The sequence below is a fragment of the Macaca nemestrina genome, chromosome 20 (assembly GCF_043159975.1).
Source record: "Macaca nemestrina isolate mMacNem1 chromosome 20, mMacNem.hap1, whole genome shotgun sequence".
In the NCBI taxonomy this organism is placed as follows: Eukaryota; Metazoa; Chordata; class Mammalia; order Primates; family Cercopithecidae; genus Macaca; species Macaca nemestrina.
Window position 1 is genome coordinate 19,838,937 of NC_092144.1, and position 14,157 is coordinate 19,853,093.

A 14,157-nucleotide genomic window follows, 5' to 3' on the forward strand; every position below is an offset into this window, starting at 1 on the left:
AACAGATAAAGTAATTGTTTTCATTTTATATGGCCATTCAAAAAACAGATGAAGCAGTCATGGTCCCTACTATCCAGAAACATTTTGTCTAGACTAACAACTGGATACATGTGTGAATTAAGCATTATATGGTTGATACAATGAATAGATGTGTCCAAAAGAAATTTGGGCCACTCTTTTTTATTGTTACTTCTGATATCATCACCTGAAGGGATATTTATGGAGTGAAGATTTGTTATTATTTGTGTTTTTTTTACTTTGCTAAGAATATGTATTTATCTTCTAATATAATTATTCTAAAGAACTTTAAGAAATTTGTTTAAATTGCTTATTAGTATATGTTATAAAATTGACAGGGCAGTGGCAAAAATGGATTAAAGTTACATAAGCTCTAGGATTTAAGATTCTCGTAGGTAAGCTTAGGAAAAACAGAACTGGAAATACCTTGGTGGCAGAGAAAACAGAATTCTACATAGGGTCCTTTCCCTGCCCAAATTCTGTTCAGATTCATCCTTTGTGGAGGCCTTATTTATGTCTGGCCCCACTCCGGAGCCTTGCCTCACAAAACTGATTTATAAAAATCAGAGTTTTGGCCGGGTGTGGTGGCTCACACCTGTAATCCCAGCACTTTGGGAGGCCGAGGCAGGCAGATCACGAGGTCGGGTGTTCGAGACCAGCCTGACTAACATGGTGAAACTTCGTCTCTACTAAAAATACAAAACTTAGCTGGGCGTGGTGGCACATGCCTGTAATACCAGCTGCTCAGGAGGCTGAGGCAGAAGAATCACTTGAACCCGGGAGGTGGAGGTTGCAGTGAGCCAAGATTGTGCCACTGTACTCCAGCCTGGCGACAGAGCGAGACTCTGTCAAAAAAAAAAAAAAAAAAAAAGATTGGAGTTGTGTCTGGTGAATCTTGCTGCCTTTCTAGAGCTGGTGCTCACAATTTTCTGAAACCCAAAAACAGGTAAATGAGAGAAATAAACTATTTATTTTAGGATCTTATTTTTTAAATTTTATATTAAAACCAGTGCTTACAGAAGCATTCCATTTAGCGACTTGTTTTCTATTTCTGCCAGTGTAGCTGTTGCTCCACAAGCCACAAACAAGAAAATATATACACAATAAAAATTTCTTTAAACTACATTAAACTTTTTCTATGTTCTTCTCATCTGCCTATATTTAGCTTTTATTCTATACATTTAAAACAAAATCCATGACAGAGACACAGAGGAAGAAATAAAAATGCCGAACCCTTTATCTAAATCCTGGGAATTATTGAACACTTAGTGTCAACTTTCAGGGTGTCATTAGGATTAAATCACATAATGTGTTATGCCCAGCACAGTGCTCTGTAACATACTCTTAAGCCCATAGTACCTGCTTAATAAACATTGCATTAGTATGTGTGTACATGTTATTTTCCAAAGGCAGATTTATTCAGACATTGCTGCCTTCTGTTTGTTCTGTAAACTTTAAACAGCCAGCAAAGAATATAAAACTTTAAGATGGAGATTGGTTTTATTTGTACCAGAAGTATTTGTGTTGTGATGAGTGCTGAGTGTAAGGGACTCTGTGCTATGTCTGCTTCTCTAACTAATGCTAATAATGAGCCCAGTGGGAACAACATCAGCATTGACAGGGAACTCGTTTGAAACACCCATTCATGGACCCTTTTCAGACTTGCATATTCACATTACATAGAGTGGGGCCAAAATTACCAAGCGAGTTTTAAGCTCTTTAAAGTTTGAGAGGCAATGCTTAGCTAAGTGGTTATCAGCCTCGTCTTTTTGTTTGTTTGTTTGTTTTGTTTTTGTTTTTGAGACAGGATCTCACTCTCACCCAGTCTGGAGTGCAATGGCATAATCTCGGCTCACTGCAACCTCCGCCTCCCGGGTTCAAGTCATTCTCATGCCTCAGCCTCCTGAGTAGCTGGGATTACAGGCACCCGCCATCATTCCTGGCTAATTTTTTGTTTTTAGTAGAGATGAGGTTACATCATGTGGGCCAGGCTGATCTTGAACTCCTGACCTCAGGTGATCCGTGTGCCTCGGCCTCCCAAAGTGCCGGGATTACTGGTGTGAGTCACTGCACCTGGCCTCTGCCCAGTCTTCTAATTAGGATTACATGGCAGAAATCTCTGTACTTACGCGCTTTCCACGGATTTTGTTTATTGTTGTGGGTGGAAGCATCCATGTTGTTTTAATGAAGTGCCTCATGTGACTCTAAGGTGAGGCCAGAATCAAGTATGAGGACTTCAATATACATTCATGAGAGCTAAGTGCCACCTTTGCACTAAAGGGTGGTCACAGAGCTTGTTCTGTTTGGGTTTGGTAGGAACAAGGGAGTGTGGCTCATATTTCCATTACTGTAGCAGAAATTGCTGGTGGCTGTGGCAGGGGAGGGCACCGGAGGACAGGAAAAGAGAAACATACTTTTATATTCATAGAGCACCTCATTGTTCCTGAATCTCTTCTATTATAAAGGACAGAGAAATGGGTGGACTTTTTCTGCAGGATTTTCCTTCTGTTTGTGCGTGTGATGGCAGCAGACAAAGAGGTGGTGCTGGCATTTTTAAATGAATATTCTCAAGATGCAGGTGTAACTTGTCCAGAGAATGTTATCTAAAAAGGATTTTCAGAGAAGGAGAGAAAAAATGGCTTTTTTTCAGCTAAACATGTCTCAGATGAAGAGCTGTGTGCACTCTGCTTCATGGAATGCCATGCGTTTAGTACTTGCAAACCTTTACTTCCCTACTTGTGTTTTTCCTCCCTAAGGAGTTTGTTTTAACTACATTTTAAAATTCTTATAATATTCAAGGCTTTCTGCAAAACATTTCCTTTCTATATACCAGAGCTTTCTCTACATTCTCTACATCATGGCTTCTTATATGCCATGCAGAATTCCTACCATGAATTTATAATCGGCACTATTAAAAATGTTCCCTTTGTGGCTGTTAAACATGGGGAGATGTAGGCCAGGCGCGGTGGCTCAAGCCTGTAATCCCAGCACTTTGGGAGGCCGAGACGGGCGGATCACGAGGTCAGGAGATCGAGACCATCCTGGCTAACACGGTGAAACCCCGTCTCTACTAAAAAAATACAAAAATACTAGCCGGGCGAGGTGGCGGGCGCCTGTAGTCCCAGCTACTCGGGAGGCTGAGGCAGGAGAATGGCGTGAACCCGGGAGGCGGAGCTTGCAGTGAGCTGAGATCCGGCCACTGCACTCCAGCCTGGGCGACAGAGCGAGACTCCCTCTCAAAAAAAAAAAACAACATGGGGAGGTGTAAATACTCAAGATTCCTACTGGGGGAAAGCTGGGGTCCCTAGTAAAGATGGAGAACATGTAATGTTGAGTTTTCATCTGTTTTCTCTATTAACTCTATGCAGAACAGGATTAAGAAATCCTTATTTAAACAGAATGCCATTTATTACCCAGAAAGTTCTGAAAAAAATTATTAGGAGATATCTGCTCTCTACGGTGCTAAAGAAAGACTAAAATCACTATTAAAAGTAACAGAACATGGGAGATACCTGTATCTTTAACTTTGTATAAAACTATGTATCTTTATAGTTACATTCAGACTATAATTTACTGTTTGAGGGGCAATATCTTAGCAGTGATGCCATGTTCTTCTGTGTGCATCAGCATATCATAAAAATTTGTTGGTTGGGTGTGGTGGCTCACACTTGTAATCCCAGCACTTTGGGAGGCTGAGGTGGGTGGATCACCAGAAGTCGGGAGTTCGAGACCAGACTGACCAACATGGAGAAACCCCGTCTCTACTAAAAATACAAAATTAGCTGGGCATGGTGGTGCATGCCTGTAATCCCAGCCACTTGGGAGGCTGAGGCAGGAGAATCACTTGAATCCAGGAGGTAGAGGTTGCAGTGAGCTAAGATGGTGTCATTGCACTCCAGTCTGGGCAACAAGAGCAAAACTCCGTCTCAAAGAAAAAAAAAGAAGAAAGAAATTTAGAAATTCAGACTTTACTCCAGAGCTTCTGAAGAAAAAAAATCTGCACAACAGGATCTCCAGTTTATTGTTCACCTTTAAAGTTGAGAGGTACCTTCTAACTCAACATGTCTTTTTTGTTTGAAAAATATACACAACTCAAATTTTATGATGTAAATATAGCAGTCAAAGTGTACAAATTTTTGTTTATGCCCTTAATTTTATACTTCTCATCCACAGAAGTATCTCATATATACTGGTGTTATGGAGCTTATGCCATTCTCTTCTCTCAGAGTTCGAGAAAACGTTAGATAATATTTATGTGTTAAAAATGATTGGGGCCAGGCATGGTGGCTCACGCCTGTAATCCCAGCATTTTGGGAGGCCAGGGTGGGTGGATCACCTGAGGTTGGGAGTTAGAGACCAGCCTGACCAACATGGAGAAACTCTGTCTTTACTAAAAATACAAAATTAGCCAGATGTGGTGGTGCATGCCTGTAATCCCAGCTACTCAGGAGGCTGAGGCAGGAGAATCGCTTGAAGCCAGCATGCAGAAGTTGCCTCTGTCTCAAAAAAAAAAAAAAAAAAAAATTATTAGATAATTTCAGTTATTCCTGTAAGTGAGAAGCAATTCTCTTTATTCTCTCATTTCACTTTAATTCAAATAATAAATTCTGCCCATGGCCACTTGGTAAATATACATGTGTCTTGTGTGCTTGTGTTTTTCAGGGGCCGTTGACATTTAGGGATGTGGCCATAGAATTTTCTCTGGAGGAGTGGCAGTGCCTGGACACTGCTCAGCAGGATTTGTATAGGAAAGTGATGTTAGAGAACTACAGAAACCTAGTCTTCTTGGGTGAGAATAACTTTAGTACACAATTACTAATATACCCTAAAAGTTTCATTTCTCTTTTTTTTTGTAGAATAATTTTTGGTAATTTATGCTTTGTATAAATGAGTTTCTGATACTTGTTCTTAAGAAAATCTTGGCCGGGCGCGGTGGCTCACGCCTGTAATCCCAGCACTTTGGGAGGCCGAGACGGGTGGATCACGAGGTCAGGAGATCGAGACCATCCTGGCTAACACGGTGAAACCCCGTCTCTACTAAAAATACAAAAAACTAGCCGGGCGAGGTGGCGGGCGCCTGTAGTCCCAGCTACTCGGGAGGCTGAGGCAGGAGAATGGCGTGAACCCGGGAGGCGGAGCTTGCAGTGAGCTGAGATCCGGCCACCGCACTCCAGCCTGGGTGACAGAGCGAGACTCCGTCTCAAAAAAAAAAAAAAAAAAAAATATCTTGAGGATTTATCCATGTAGAAAAGAATTTTTTCAGGATGTTTTATCTTGACTTAAACTTTCCACATTCCTGGGCTGATCTGTATCCTTCACTTTAGATTAGTGGCAATTCCAGAAATTTAGTGGCATAAAATATTGTTGCCCATATCTTAAAATCTATTTGCCACCACCAATTTTTGATTAATGAATACCAGGTAGTGAAATTAAGAACCTACAAATGTAAAATGTTTTCTAAATACTTAGAAATTTCTGTTATAAATTAGTATTTTAGGATTAATTTTCTAGAATATTCTAATACATCCTCTTTACTAAGCACGGTACTAGGTCGGTAACTGAAGAATATGAGAAAGATTCATGTTATTTATTTTTAATAAAGCAGGTATTGCTGTTTCTAACCCAGACCTGATCACCTGTCTAGAGCAAGGAAAAGAGCCCTGGAATATGAAGAGACATGTGATGGCAGATGAACCCCCAGGTAGGTGAGAGTGACACAACAGATGACATGAATGAGAGGTCCAAAAAAAAAAAAAAAGAAAGCCAATGCTTAAAATGTTATTTGAGAAGCTGTGTTCCAAAGCAAATATTTTCTGGGAAGCCTGAGTGTTTTTTGGTTTTTTGTTTTTTTTTTTTTAATTTTTCTCTTGCATAGGGGCATCTTCTGTCTTATGCTTTTAAATTCTTTAAGGATTCTTTCCCTTTGGTGAGCTCCCTTCAAGTTTGCCGTCAGAACCAAAGTCCTCTTCATGGCATACGAGATTCACAATCTGACTGCTTTTCCATTGTTTTTGGGGACACACAAATATCTACATGATTTTGAGAAACTCTACGTTAAACTATTTTCTTTTCTTTTCTTTTTTTCTTTTTTTTTTTTGAGACTGAGTTTCGCGCTTTTTGCCCAGGCTGAAGTGCAATGGTGCGATCTAGGCTCACTGCAACCTCCGCCTCCTGGGTTCAAGCAATTCTCCTGCCTCAGCCTCCCGAGTAGGTGGAATTACAGGCACCCGCCGCCATGCCCAGCTAATTTTTTGTATTTTTAGTAGACACAGGGTTTCACCATGTTGGGCAGGCTGGTCTCAAACTCGTGACCTCAAGCAATCTGCCTGCCTTGGCCTCCCAAAGTACTAGGATTACAGGTGTGAGCCACTGCACCTGGCCAAACTATTTTCTTAGTTCTCTTTTTGTATCATGTTTGAAATGTGTAAGAGGTAGTGGTTTCTGTTCCATTGTTTGTTGTTGTTGTTAACTTTTCTGCACATTCTATTCTGTTCTTATTACTATATTCTTGATATATAGTTTGAAATTATAAAGTGTGATGTCTTTCTACTTTGTTCTTTTTCCTCACGATTGCTTTGGCTATTTGAAGTTTATTGTAGTTTCTTACAAATTTTAGAATTGTATTTTCCATCACTGCGAAGAAAAATGCCACTGAAATTTTGATAGGGAATTTATTGAATCTATAGATTACTTAGATAATAGGACACTTTAGGCCGGGCGCGGTGGCTCAAGCCTGTAATCCCGGCACTTTGGGAGGCTGAAACGGGTGGATCACGAGGTCAGGAGATCGAGACCATCCTGGCTAACACAGTGAGACCCCTTCTCTACTAAAAAAAATACAAAAAACTAGGCGGGCGAGGTGGCAGGCGCCTGTAGTCCCAGCTACTCGGGAGGCTGAGACAGGAGAATGGCGTGAACCTGGAAGGCGGAGCTTGCAGTGAGCTGAGATCCAGCCACTGCACTCCAGCCTGGCCGACAGAGCGAGACTCCGTCTCAAAAAAAAAAAAAAAAAAAAAGATAATAGGACACTTTAGCAATATTTATTTTTTCAATCTGTAGACATGCAATATTTTTAAATTTGTGTCTTCTCTAATTTCTTGTATTAATAACATGTCTTTCCTTGTAAAGATTTTTTACTTCCTTGGTTAAATTTGTTCTCAGAAATTTATTATCTTAATGCTATTTTAAATTGTTTTCTTTCTCTGTTAGATAGTTTGTTTTAAGTGTATGGAACAATAACAATACTGGCATGTTAATTTTATGTTTTGCTAATTTACTGAGTGTATTTATTAATTCAGACAAATTTCAATGTAGTGTTCATGGTTTTTTATATATAAAATCATATGATCCATAAACAGCAACTTTTTACTTACTTGTCTTCAATTTCAATGGCTTTTTAAAAATGTTTTTGACTCATTATTCTGCCAAATACTTCCAGTGCTACGTTAAAATAGAAGCATTGACAATGGGCACAATATTGTTTTGCATTAGTGTCTGTGAATTTGAAGGAGCAAGCAACTCCTCAAGCTTCTATAAACTGGTTTCAGTAGGTAAAGATCTTTTTCTGTTATGTCTCCAGGGTCATAGAATGCTGTCTGGGTTTGTAGTGGAGAGGGGGTGTAGCTTGGTCACAAGGCTGCTGGGACTGCACTAGGGTCTACCTTTAGTTGGCTTGTTACAGGGGCTTGGGTAGCTGTAATCCCCATTTTATTTTTGGACAGACTGAATATCCTTCAGGACTTTGATCTGTAGAGCAGACAGTAGGGCAGGTTTCTGCAGTCAGGCTCATATATAATGGCCCTTATATCGGGATGTGAATGAGTATGGCTTTTATTGAGTACCAGAGAGGATTACTGTAGTTATGCAGACAAATTCTTTTGTAATGGTATATCAGTGTTGCACAGCAGATTCTATGAGTAAATATGTCACTTATTATTGTGCAGTTTCAGTGTTTTGTTAATGTAGGTTTCTTAACATCGAGTTATTGTGTTTTTTTGTTTCACTTTTGTATTATAATTTTGGACAGCTTGCAATTCGGTTTATCTCTTGTAATTAAGAGATAAATCAGCCATATGTCTGTCACAATTAGATATATATGTGTGTCTGTTTATCTATAAATATGACCCCAATATTGGTTATGGCTTATCTTGTATATGTTCTTTCTTAACTAATTTTCAGTGGTTTTATCTCACCTAAGTGAGTAGTCATGGACATATTTTCGCCATCTCTTATTTTCACCATGTGTTTAATGATGGTGTTTCTCTCACCTTTGTGTACTTTTATAATTTGAAGGTAATTTTTGAAAAGATTTATAAAACTGTATTTTTTTCAGTTTTTCCTTTAGAAAAATTAATTGTTGTAAAAACACATAATATTTACCATCTTAAATCTATTTAAGTGTACATTTTAGGGCCAGACATGGTGGTGGCTCACATCTGTAATCCAGAATTATTTGAGCTCAAAAGTTTGAGATCAGTCTGGGAAAATATGGACATATGTTTTTCAAGATGTTTTTAAAAAATAGCCAGGCATGGTGTTGTGCATCTGTGGTTCAGGCTACTTGCAAGATTGAGGTGGAAGGGTTACTTGAGCCTCAGAGTTTGAGGCTCAAGTGAGCCATAATTGTACCACCACACTCCAGCTTTTTGACAGAATGAGACTCTGTCTCCAAAAAAGAAAAAAAAACACAACTCTACATTTCAGGCAGTCATGTTAATGATATTCACATTGTTATGCAAAAGACTTTTAGATATTTACATTTTGTGAAACTGAAACTCAATACCATTAAATAACAACAACCCATTTTACCCTCTTTCCAGCCCTTGACAAACACCCTTCCTCTTTCTGTTTTTATGAGTAAGACTAATTAAGATATCTCATATAAGTGGAATCACACTGTAGCCATCTTTTCGTTACTGGCTTATTTCAGGTGACATAATATTCTCAAAGTTTATCTTAAAATGTGACAAGATTTTCTTTTTTTTCCTTTTCTCTTTTTTATTTTTGAGACGGAGTCTCCTGTCGCCCAGGCTGGAGTGCAATGACGTAGTCTCGGCTCACTGCAACCTCTGCCTCCCGGGTTCAAGCAATTCTCCTGCCTCAGCCTCCCGAGTAACTGGGACTACAGGCGTGTGCCACCATGCCCGGCTAATTTTTTGTATTTTTAGTAGAGACAGAGTTTCACCATGTTGGCCAGGCTGGTCTCGAACTCCTGACCCTCAGGTGATCTGCCAACCTCGGCCTCCCAAAGTGCTAGGATTACAGGTGTGAGTCATACCGCTTGGCAAGATTTTCTTTTTTAAGACTGAATAATATTTCACTGTACACATGTTACATTTTTTATGTGTTTATAAATCAAGAGACAACTGGGTTGCTTCAGCCTTTTAGCTTCTGTGAATACTAGTACAATAAACATAGATGTTCAAATATGTCTTCCATGTGTTACATATTTTAAATTGCTAAACAGGATTCCTGTATTTGATGATAATTCCATTTTTAATTATTTGAGAAACATTTATAACATTCAACAATAATGACTGCATCTTTGTTTTCTACCAACAATCAACATAAGTTTTATTTTCATTGCATCATCAACAGATTTGGTGTTTTTAAATAATTTATAGTGGTCATTGTAGTGGGTATGACATGATTTCATTTTTCATTGTTTTTTTATGTGTTTCTCTACAAATTACTAATTTTGCATGTCATTTCAAATGCTTTTTTCATTTGTGTATCTTTTATGATAAAAATTTAGTTCAGTTGTTAATTTTCTTTTCTTTTTTTTTTTTTTTTTTTTTTTTTGTTTGAGACGGAGTCTCGCTCTGCTGCCCAGGCTGGAGTGCAGTGGCCGGATCTCAGCTCACTGCAAGCTCCGCCTCCCGAGTTCACACCATTCTCCTGCCTCAGCCTCCCGAGTAGTTGGGACTACAGGCGCCCGCCACCGCGCCCGGCTAGTTTTTTGTATTTTTTAGTAGAGACGGGGTTTCACCGTGTTAGCCAGGATGGTCTCGATCTCCTGACCTCGTGATCCGCCCGTCTTGGCCTCCCAAAGTGCTGGGATTACAGGCTTGAGCCACCGCGCCCGGCCCAGTTGTTAATTTTCAAATCAAGTTATTTAACTTACTCAGTTTTAAGAGTTTTTTTTTTTTTTTTTTTTTTTTTTTTTTTTGAGACGGAGTCTCGCTCTGTCTCCCAGGCTGGAGTGCAGTGGCCGGATCTCAGCTCACTGCAAGCTCCGCCTCCCGGGTTCCCGCCATTCTCCTGCCTCAGCCTCCCGAGTAGCTGGGACTACAGGCGCCCGCCACCTTGCCCGGCTAGTTTTTTGTATTTTTTTAGTAGAGACGGGGTTTCACCGTGTTAGCCAGGATGGTCTCGATCTCCCGACCTCGTGATCCGCCCGTCTCGGCCTCCCAAAGTGCTGGGATTACAGGCTTGAGCCACCGCGCCCGGCCAAGAGTTTTATATATATTTGAATATTAACTATCACATGTAATATGGAAATATTCTTATCCATTTTCTAGGAGGCATTTTCACTCAGTTAAATGTTTTGTTTTAATGTGCAGAAATTTTGAAGTATAGTATAATTTTTTTTGTTGTTGCTCATGCATTTAGTGTCTTATCTAAGAAAATGGTGCCAAGACCAATGTCCTGTTTTCTTTCTATTTTTTTCTAAGAGACTTATTAGTTTTTGTATGTCTAAGTATTTTACTTAAAATGTTTTTGTATATGGTTCAAAGAAACGATCCAACTTTATTTTATCAGTATTGATATTTAGTTTTTAACATTATTTTTTGAAAAGGTTATCTTTATTGTTTACTCTTGGCAGCTTTGTAGATCATTTGATTATTTACAAAAGGTTTCATTTCTGGGCTCTGTATTCTGTTCTTTCATCTGTTTATCTGCCTTTGTGTCAATATTACACTGTTTTTGTTACTGTAGCTTTTAATTTTTTATTGTTATTATTTTTGAGATGGAATCTGGCTCTGTCACCCAGGCTGGAGTGCAGTGGCTCAGTCAGCTCACTGCAGCCTCCTCCTCCTGGATTTCAGCGCTTCTTCTGCCTCAGCCCCCCGAGTAGCTGAGATTACAGGCATTCGCCACCATGCGTGGCTAATTTTTGTATTTTAGTAGAGACAGCGTTTCACAGTGTTGACCAGGCTGGTCTCGATCTCCTGAGTTTAGGTGATCCATCCACCTTGGCCTCACAAAGTGCTGGGATTACAGGTGTGAGCCACTGCACCTTGCCTAATATGTTTAAAAATCAGGAAGTTTAATGCCTGTTTATTCTTTTTCATGGGTGTTTGGCTATAGTTCATAATCAAATTTAAAAATTTTAAACAATATTTGTGTGATAAAAGTGTGTTACTGTGATTTTTATAGAGATAATATTGAATTTGTTCACCACTGTAGGTTGTATTGACAACTTAACTAAATTAAACTTTTTTGAACCTTGAGCTGAAGAGTGTGTTTGATTGATTGACTGATTGATTGATTTGAGATGGAGTCTCACTCTGTCATCCAGGCTGGAGTGCAATGGCATGGTCTTGGCTCCCTGCAACCTCTGCCTCCTGGGTTCAAACAATTCTCCCGCCTCAGCCTCCTGAGTAGCTGGGATTACAGGCACCCACCATTATGCCTGGCTAATTTTTGTATTTTTGTAGAGACAGGGTTTCACTATGTTAGCCAGGTTGGTCTTGAACTCCTGACATCAGGTGATCTGCCCACCTCTGCCTTCCAAAGTGCTGGCATTACAGGTGTGAGCCACCACACCCGGCCTACTTTTGCTTTTAATTTTTAGTTTCATTCAGTTTTGGTCAGAAAACACACAGTGTATGATTCTGGTCGTCTTATATTTATTGTTGTTTTGAAACAGGATCATACTCCGTCACCCAGGCTGGAGTATAGTGGCATAATTTTGGCTCACTGCAACCTCAGCACATATTTGCACTTAAGTGATCTTTTCTTCTTCCTGAGTAGCTGAGACTACAGACATGCACTACCATGCCTCGCTAATTTTTTGACTATTTGTAGTGACCCAGTCTCATTATGTTATCCAGTCTAGTATCAAACTTCTGGTCCCAAGTGATCCTCCCACCTTCATCTTCCAAATTGTTGGGATTAGATGTATCAGCCACTACTCCCAGGTGGTATTCTTTAATAAGACTTTTTATGTGTCCTAACAGAATATATCATGTCCAGATAAAAATATTGTATATTCTCTTGCTTTTAACTGGACAATTTTGTACATGCTGTTAAGCCTGGTTGGTCTGTGGTATGGCTTGGATGTCCATGTTCTGCAAGGCTCATGCTGCAACTTAATACTCAATATTGGATGTGGAACCTGGTAGGAGGTGTTTTGGTCATAGGGACAAATTCTCATAAATGCCATGGCACCATCCTTTTAGTAATCAGAAAGTTTTTACTACATTAATTCAAATGAGAGCTGGTTCATTAAAATAACCTGTCTCCACCTCACACTTGCTCTGTCTCTTACCATGTGATATGTCCAGCTACTCTGTCTTCCACTAAGATTGTAAGTTTCCTGAGACCCTCACCAGAAGCAGATACTGACTGGCACACACTATTTATACAGTCTGCCAAATTGTAAGCCAAATAAACCTTTTTACTTTATAATTTATCCACTCTCAGGTATTTGTCTATATGCAAAATAGTTAATACAGTCTATAATGCTGTTTTTTTAATTGATCTTTTATCTAAATTTTTATTTATTATTGCAAATGGGATCTTGATGTCTACAATTATTATGTTGCTATGTATTTCTTGCTTTACCTTTGCCAAAATATGCTTTATATATTTTGGAGTCCTGATGTTATATATATATATATACACACACACACACACACGTAAACATAAATAGATAGATATGATAGTTATAGATTCTTGACCCATTTGGCTATTATATAATATCAGTGTTTGTCTCATGTTAGTACTTGACTTAAAGCATATTATATTCAATATAATTACTATCACCTCACCCAATTATGATTACTCTTTGCATGGAATATAGATTCTTTTCATTCTGTTACTTTCGGCCTATTTGACTCAATGCTAAAATGAGTCTGTTATAGACAGCATATTGTATGCTTTTTTACTTAAACTACTCAGGCATCTTATTTCTTTTTCTTTTTATAAATTTATTTATTTTTGAGATAGAGTCTCACTCTGTCAACCAAGCTAGTTTGCAGTGGCATGATTACAGCTCAATGCAGCCTCAACCTCCCAAACTCAGATGATCTCATCTCAGCTTCTCAAGTAGCTGGGCTGCAAATATGTGCCGTCATGCCCAGCTTGTTTTATTGTTTTTGTTTTAGTAGGGACAGAGTTTTGCCATGTTGTACAGTCTGGTCTCAGACTCCTGAGTTAAAGTGATCAGCCCCCCTGGGCCTCCCAAAGTCCTGGGATTACATTTTTTTATTAAGTAGTTTAATTAATTTATATTTAAGGCCAGGCGCGGTGGCTCACGCCTGTAATCCCAGGACTTGGGGAGGCTGAGGCAGGCGGATCACAAGGTCAGGAGATCGAGACCATCCTGGCTAACACTGTGAAACCCCGTCTCTACTAAAAATGCAAAAAATTAGCCGGGCGAGGCGGCGGGCGCCTGTAGTCCCAGCTACTCGGGAGGCTGAGGCAGGAGAATGGTGTGAACCCGGGAGGCGGAGATTGCAGTGAGCCGAGATCGCGCCACTGCACTCCAGCCTGGGCGACTAAGCGAGACTCTGTCTCAAAAAAAAAAAAAAAAAATTTATATTTAAAATGATTGCTTAAAGAAATAAAGTTACTATTACCAGTTTCATTGTTATTGTTTTTTAAAAAATATTTTTTGTGTATTCTGGGATACATATATAGGATTTACAAGTTTGTTACATAGGTAAACATGTCCCATAGTGGTTTACTGCACCTATCAATCCATCACTTAGGTATTAAACCCTGCATGCATTGGCTATTTTTCTTGATGCTGTTTCCCCCACTCTGACAGGTTCCAGTGTATGTTGTTCCCCTCTGTGTGTCCATGTTTGTTTTTTTGTTTTTGAGACAGAGTCTCCCTCTGTCGCCAGGCTGGAGTGCTATGGCATGATCTCAGCTCAGTGCAACCTCTGACCCCCTGGTTCAAGCGATTCT

At 39.4% G+C, this 14,157-nt stretch overlaps 1 protein-coding gene across 1 annotated transcript in view; it reads left to right on the plus strand.

Annotated features, from left to right (window-relative positions):
- The window catches only part of LOC105489704 (zinc finger protein 430), a 114,479-nt gene that overhangs the window by 8,773 nt on the left and 91,549 nt on the right, over positions 1–14,157 (plus strand). The window contains 2 exon segments of the mRNA XM_071086657.1: positions 4,681–4,807; positions 5,624–5,719. Of these exon segments, the coding sequence (XP_070942758.1) occupies positions 4,681–4,807; positions 5,624–5,719 (223 nt within the window).